General features: G+C 58.1%; 1 protein-coding gene across 1 annotated transcript; it reads left to right on the top strand.

Annotated features, from left to right (window-relative positions):
* Positions 1-3,619: 3,619 nt before the first annotated feature.
* On the top strand, positions 3,620-5,101 carry IER5 (immediate early response 5). The gene has a single exon (XM_071435843.1). The coding sequence runs from the start codon at positions 3,762-3,764 to the stop codon at positions 4,482-4,484; it is 723 nt and encodes a 240-aa protein (XP_071291944.1). The 5' UTR covers positions 3,620-3,761; the 3' UTR covers positions 4,485-5,101.
* Positions 5,102-7,341: the final 2,240 nt, after the last annotated feature.

The raw sequence follows: 7,341 nt of genomic DNA, 5'->3' as shown, positions 1-7,341 counted from the left end.
GAAGCCGGTGGTGTGTGCGCAGCCCTGCGTGCGGTGATTAGTGGTACCACAAGCTGCTTCCTCCCTCCTTCTGTCGCATTGTTTTCCTTCCCAGGTGGCCCACCGGGGCTGCCTCCTGGCCACCGTGCCGGCCGCACCTTTGTCTGCCAGCCAGCCCGGCCGCCCCTTCCTCCCCTTCCTCCTCCTGCTGCTGCCAGAGCTATTTCGGGAAGCAGCAGCTGAGCCCGAGGATTGTTAATTGTTCGTCAAAGCCCTTCCAAGCGCGCTGGATGGATCACATGAGGGATTAGAGCGACGGTCACACCCTTCCCCTCCGCCTCCTTGCGCCGTGTCCCCCCCTGACCCGCGGGGCTGGGGGCGCTGTCCCCAGGGTGGGAGGGCAGGGGGTGCGTCCAGCTGTGCCCAGCTGTGGCACCGCGGGCATGGAGAGCTGGAGGTGCCCGTGCTGAGCGGGGCAGCAGCCTCGGGGCAGGCACAAGGGAGGCAGACAAAGCCACCCCAGGCGCTGACCTCAGAAGCTGCCATGTGACTCTGCCTCAAAGTTACTAAAGCATGACATCAGCCTGGGAGGGAGCGGCAGGGCTGCCACCAAAATAAAATACTGCCTGCCTTCAACCGGCTGCTGCTGCTGCTGCTGCTGCTGGAGCCCCCTCCTGCGCTTCCCTGCATCCCCCCAGGGGTGATTGCCATTCCAGGTAGATCCCGCTGGAAAGCAAATGAAAAAGATCGCTTTGACACACACAAACTAAAGGCAGTTTAGTCTTTGGGTCATTCCCAGGGGTGAGAATGAAGTGTGTCAGTGAAACAGTGTCACAGACATCTTTTATGGAAAATCCTTTCCTTAGGATTTTTCCTCCTGAGAAGCTGAGAGGCCTCAGGAACAAAATGTAACCAATGGTTATCTGCTGCTGTGGAATGCAACAGGTGCATCTGGGATTGGCCCATGCTGGATGTTTGTAATTAATGGCCAATCACAGCCCAGCTGGCTCGGACAGAGAGCCGAGCCACAAACCTTTGTTATCATTCCTTCTGATTCTATTCTTAGCCATCCTTCTGATGAAACCTTTTCTTCTATTCTTTTAGTATAGTTTTAATGTAATACATATCATAAAATAATAAATTAAGCCTTCTGAAACGTGGTGTCAAATCCTGGTCTCTTCCCTCATCCAAGAACCCCTGTGACCACTGTCACAAAACAGCCCACTTTAGATAATGATATTAATGTAGTGTGCATGCACCTTTGCTTGGGCAAACGTCCTGGGCCGTGATTCTGAGATGAGATGTTGTTGTGGAAAAGGGAAAACCATCACCCCATGTCTGCAGAGGGCACAGAGAGCGGGCAGATATCGAGGCAGGGCTTTGGTGCCCCAGCAATGCCGTGCTGATGGATGTGCCTGACCCCAGGCAGGTTTTGAGGCAGGGCTTTGGTGCCCCAGGGATGCTGTGCTGATGGATGTGCCTGACCCCAGGCATGGTGCTGCTGGGTACCAGCCCTGCTGCTCAGCACTGTGCACCTCTGCTCCTCCTGCTCTGTGTGAGCTCTGAGAGGGATGAGGGCTCGCTCAGTGCCCGTCCCTGTCCCCATCCTGCTGATCCCTGAGCCGGGAGGGGCTCCTGGGCCGCCTGTTCCCAGGCAGGGTAGAGGCCAAAAGGCAGGGACTGGGAGCAGAGGTGCCTCATGCCATCAGGGTGAGCTGGTGAGCAGCAGAACAGGTCAGATCGGATCCAGGCATCTTCACCCCGCAGAGCTCCCACGCTCTGCCTCCTCCTCCTCCTGCCCTGGGCTTTTCCCAGCTGCTGGGGTGACTTTGCACTGCTGCTTTTTGTCCCTGAGCTGGGATATGCCCAGCTGAGGTGTATAAATCTGACTTGCTGACCCTCTGCTGAAGATGCAAGTGCCCAGATGTGGCAAACAGCAGCCCCAGAGCTGCTGATGGCTCCTCCAGGGGCACAGCCAGCCCTGTGCCACCAAGGGGACAGTGCTGGTGGGCAGATGTGGGCGAAGAGCCGTGACTGCAGTCCCAGGCATGCCAGCCCAGACCTGCCCTGGCTGGTTGGGCTGACCCCAGGGCTCAGGACAGGGTGTTGCTGGCCCCAGGTGCGGGGAGCAGGTTTGGCAGGTCGGGAGAGCCTCGGTTCCCACCGGAGCTCGCGTCCCTCTGTCCTCCCACGCCGGGCGTGGAGGGGACAGCCCCGCTCCCTGTGACCAGGACAGGCTCTCCCTGCTCTGGGCTGAGCTGGGACTTTCAGCCTCTGGGACTTTTTGTCTGGGCCTGGCTGTTTTGGCCCTGTGGCTGAGCATGCCCCAGTCTGGTCATTCAGATGGTGGAGGTTTGCTGGAGGAGGGCTGGGCATTTTGAGATGTCAACACTCAGGCTGACATTGCTGTTGTGTCCATTTAAGGTTTTCCATCTGTGTTTGACCAGTTTGACCAGGAGGAAAGCATACATCTGTCCTGATCGTGGGTTTGTTGCTTTCTTTTCTTTTCTTTTTTTTTTTTGAGAAGGTTCTTGCTATGTCAACTCTGCCTCATCTTCACCTTTTTTTTTGTTATTACCTCTGTAACCAGCCACCCTTTTGTCCTTCCAGAAAGCCAGGACAGGCTGTCAGGTCCTGCCAGCAAAACATCATGACAGCCTGTGGCTTTCCTTTGGGGGAGCTTGTGGGTTCATCCCCTGGGAAAAAAGGGATGGAAGCAAGTTTCATGTGTCAGCTGGGAGTGGAAACTGATACTCTGGGGCAGCAAGGTGAACTTCCTTAATTTTAGGCCCTTTCACTTCTTTTCTGCTTGCAGATGGTGGTTAGTCCTTGGTGGAAGGAGGAGGGTCTGTACTCTAAGCTCTGAAACTTTCTCAGAGGCTTCCCTGGTGCCTGGAGCTGTGTCTGGGGGTGACAGTGTCACCCCCTGTGTCCCCTGCTGATCCTGCCACCAGCTTTCACAGCTACACCCCAGTGATGCTCCAGTTCCCAGCCAAGGTGCTCCAGTTTGCCATGGTCCCCAGTTTGCTTGGAGATGCCCTGTTTGTCCTCCCCGCAGCCCTTCCCAACCCTGTCGTGCATCTTCTCTCTGCCCTGGGCTTGCTGGGAGCTTCACTGCCAGACCCCTGGAGCAGAATTCCACCTGGCAGCTGGGCAAGCACGGCTTTCTACTCCACATCAGGGCAGATTTTCCCTGAAATCCTCACTTCGCCCTCCAGCCATCACCACCAGCAGCTCCTTCTCCAGCACAAGATCCCAGACAAGGGGGCTGAAATTGCGGGAAACATTCCCAACCTGACCAAACGGAGGCTGTGCTGGGTTTGATGCGTTTTGTTCGGTTTGTCGTTCGGTTTTTTTTTTTTCTCCTTGAGGAACGTTTCCATCGCTTTCCAAGGCCAAAATTACCCCCGTTCCTTCCTGGGGTGCAGCGAGCTCGGGGTGCCGCGGTGGGCCCCACCCCGCGCGGCGCGCCGCCGTTGCCGCTTTAAGAGCGCTCTCCGCGGGGCGAGCTTTCGAACGCGCTGCCCTGCGCCGCCATTGGCCGGCGCGCGCGCGCGGGGGCCAGCCGGCGGTTGGAGCGGCCGGCGGCGCGCCCTGATTGGCCGAGCCGGGGGCGGTATAAAAGGCGGGCGAGCGCGTGGGCTCGCTCAGTCTGCGGCGCGAAGGGGCGGCGTGTGGAGCTGGGGTGAGGCGTGGGTCCCCGCTCGGCCGGGCGTTCTAATTTTTTTATTTTATTTTTTTTTTGACTTCTCTACTGCCCCCTTCGCCCACCTGCTTTCCCCATGGAGTTCAAGCTGGAGGCGCATCGCATCGTCAGCATCTCGCTGGGCAAGATCTACAGCGCGCGGGGCCAGCGCGGCGGCCTGAAGCTGCACAAGAACCTCCTGGTGTCGCTGGTGCTGCGCAGCGCCCGCCAGGTCTACCTGAGCGAGCCGGGCTGCCCGCCCGAGCCGCCCCCCGCCGCCGCCGCCGGCCACCCCGAGGAGGAGCCGCCGCCCCGCACCGCCGCCTGGGCGGCCGAGGAGCCGCCGCCACCGCCGCCGCCCCCGCAGGACGAGGCGGGGAGGGACTGCCAGGGCCCCCGGCCGCGGCGCTGTTGCTGCGGCGAGAACCGCGGGGGCTGCGCCGGGGCCCCCCCGCCGCCGCACTGCCCCCGCAAGCGGAGCGCCGGCGAGCGCGGCCAGGCGGGCTCCCCGGTGAAGAAGCCCCGACGCGAGGAAGAGGAGCCGCCGCCGCTGCCGCCGCCACCGCCGCCCTCACCGCCGGGCGAGCAGGAGGACATGGAGACGGGCAACGTGGCCAGCCTCATCAGCATCTTCGGCTCCAGCTTCTCGGGACTGCTCAGCAAGGAGCCCAAGGGCCGGCGGCGACCGCCTCTGGACGGCGGCGAGGCGGCGGCGGGCACGGCGCCCGCCGAGGCGGCGGCCGAGCCGGGACAGATCTGCTGCGACGAGCCGGTGCTGCGGACCCTCAACCCCTGGAGCACGGCCATCGTGGCCTTCTGATGGCCCGGCCGCAGAGACTGGCTCCCCGCCGCGGGCCGGGGGGCCCGGAGGTGACACCCACCGAGCGCCGCGGGGCTCCGGCGCCGGCCAGACCCGGCGCCCTTGGCCGCCGCACCGCAGGGACCGCGGGGCAGCAGCGGCGGCGGCGGCGCTTCCCCGTTCCCCGCCGGGTCCCGGCTGCCGGCACCCGCCCTGGGAGCGCCCCCGGCCCTGCCCTCCCGGAATTCCCCTTCCCGGCAGAGCCGCCGCCCTCTCCGGCGCCCGGGGGAGGCTCCTCGGCCGCCGCCGACCCCGGGGGCGCCCCCGGCGGGTGATATTTTGAGCTTGGAAAGTATTAAGTTTATTAAATAAAGTGTCTATTTTGGAAAGGTTTAGGTCAGAACTATTACATGGTGCTTTTTAAAAGTGTTTTATTGAGAGGAACGAAGTTTACAGACGCTCTGACGGAAAGTCCTTGAGCCTGTTTGTTAGGCTTGGTAACTCCCGGTCTTTGTTGTATAAAGGCTTGGGGCTCCCGTAGGGAATTTTTGTACAGTGTTCTCCTTCAGTGATGTATCATGTTTTGTATAAAATGTAATTTCTACGTGTACAACACGTATTAAATATTTTCAACTGTATGAGCCTAGTTCCTGTTTGTGCCCCAGTGGCTCGAGGGGGAGGAGGGCAGGCAGCAGCCGGGGTGTGGTTCTGCATGTCTGTGGCTGGATCCACCCAGCCTCGCCAGAGGCTTGGGGTGGGTTGGAGTCCGGCTCTTGTGGGAGCTGGGGAAGAAAGGGAACCTATGTCAGGGTGCCTGGAGTCCTTCCCGGGATCTTCCAGGTTCTCCCACCGCTCTTCTGGCTACAGCCTCTTCCCGGGGCCGGAGCTGCCGTGGCATTTGAGGTCTTGCTCTGAAAGTACCTAATGTGCAGAGTCACTGTCTGTGGGTGGAAAGCGGTTGCTAAATCCCAGAGGAGCAGCTGGGTGCAGGCTGAGCAGCCTGTGGCACAGCTGGGCCGAGCACTGGCCTCCAGCGTTGCCGGCTCGCAGATCCAGACTGGGGCTGTGTGAGTGGATTTCACCCAGTAGAACACAGCTACTGCTTTGCAAGAAGTGTTTCTGTGCCTCTTCTTTGCTGTTACTTGTAGAATAGTTCAAACGATAAATATCAGGAGGTAGTTTTTTTTTTCCCCCACTTCTCTTTCATTATCAGTAAAACTATAACTGGGTTAAAGTTCCTGCTGTTAGGGGTGGGGAGAAAAGTTTGGCCTCGGCTTCACAGTGAGTGGAGCGCCCCAAGGCGTTGTAATTAGACTGAATTGTGGGGGATTTTTTTTTTCCTTGCTTCTTGCTGGAAGATTCACTAGAGGCTTCTCTGCTCCTAATTAATGAACTTTTCAACTGGGAATTGCGTCTCTGGCAAGTGGAAGATGTTTGTGTGCTGTGAAATGCAGCCTGGGATATCTGGCTGAACCTTGGGAGCCTGTTTTGGGAAGGGACATGAGAAATGACCAGCAGTGGGGTTTTTAACACCTTGGACCTGTGAGAAACAGGAGGTGTTGGGCTGGGTCATCCCAAAGCAGGGGGATGGGAGAGATGAGGAGAAATTGCCTGGTTTGGGGAGGCTTTGAGGCAGCTCTGCTACTTGGTGTACAATTTAATAGCTCCTTATTCTTAGGTAAAAGCAAAAGTCCTACCATCTTAATTTTCTAGGTAATTGCACCTAATGGTGACATAATTTCAGTCTGGTGGATGACACAAGGAAATGGGGTGTGATGAGACATTTCTTTTCACTCACTCACCTTTGGGAGGTGATGGGAAGGTGCTGCCCCTGCTTCCCTCCTACAGGTGCTCTCCAGGAGAACCCCACACTCTCACTCCTGTCTCAAGGGAGGCGAGGAACATCTCTCCAGTGAGAGGAGAGGGGGGATGGCTGCACAGTGCTATCCCCCCCAGCTCTCCTGCTCTTAGGGTCAGAAGCTGGGCTGCAGGATGGAAACAGCCTCTTGCTCCAGCACAGTTTCCTTCCCAAGGTTTCAGTCCTGCTCCTTGTCCACCAGCAGCATCTCCATGGAAGCGAATGATTTTGCCCAGCTTCCAAATCCCAAAAATGGGACGTGGGCACTCCTGACCTTGACATTTTCAAATTTTCTAGGAAGATCACCTGGTCCTGCTGGTTTGTGTGGCCCTGCTGTCCCTACACAGACAAGACCCAACCTCCTTCTGGCACAGAGCACCCAGCAGAGCTCATATCTACTCTGTCTTCCAGAGGAGAGTTGTGCAACACCTTAATTGCTGCTGGCCTCTGCCAGCAGGGCAGGGACTGCCCACAGGTGCCCACGCAGCTCCCGTGGAGCTGCCTGAGGTGAGCGAGCTCTCCCTTCCCAGCTCATGGCCCCAGAGCTGTGTCCCCAAAGGACCCGGCCCAGCTCCATCTGCTGTGCTGACACACGCCTGGTTTGATCCCCTGGCTGGCTTTTTACTGTGTGGGGTTTGCCTCTGGCTGCTGTGGCTGAGTGGGACAGAAAAAATGATAAAAAACACCAGAGATGTGATAGATGCTGGTGAGCTCTGCTGAGGGGTCTGGACCAAACCAACCTCAAATTGAAAAGACCCCTAATAATGGCACTGTGTTGCTTTTATCACTTTTACCTTAATTGGTTCTGTTTTTTTTAAATTCATCTCTTCTGTTGTGTTGCTTCTAGCCCTGTACTTTTCCTTCTGCCCACAGAGCTACAGAGATGAGGCTGACAGAGGGGACAGCTGAGCAAGGACAGGGAACGAGCTCAAGCTGAGGCTGATGACCCAAACTCACTGCCCAGGCCAGTGATGAAGGAGGGAAGAGAAGTGCATAAATAAGCCAGATAAAAATAAAAAC

Source organism: Agelaius tricolor, unplaced genomic scaffold, assembly GCF_023055355.1.
Source record: "Agelaius tricolor isolate 1412-34295 unplaced genomic scaffold, bAgeTri1.0.p SCAF_11, whole genome shotgun sequence".
NCBI classification, from domain to species: Eukaryota; Metazoa; Chordata; class Aves; order Passeriformes; family Icteridae; genus Agelaius; species Agelaius tricolor.
This window is presented reverse-complemented; position numbering and strand designations above follow the sequence as displayed.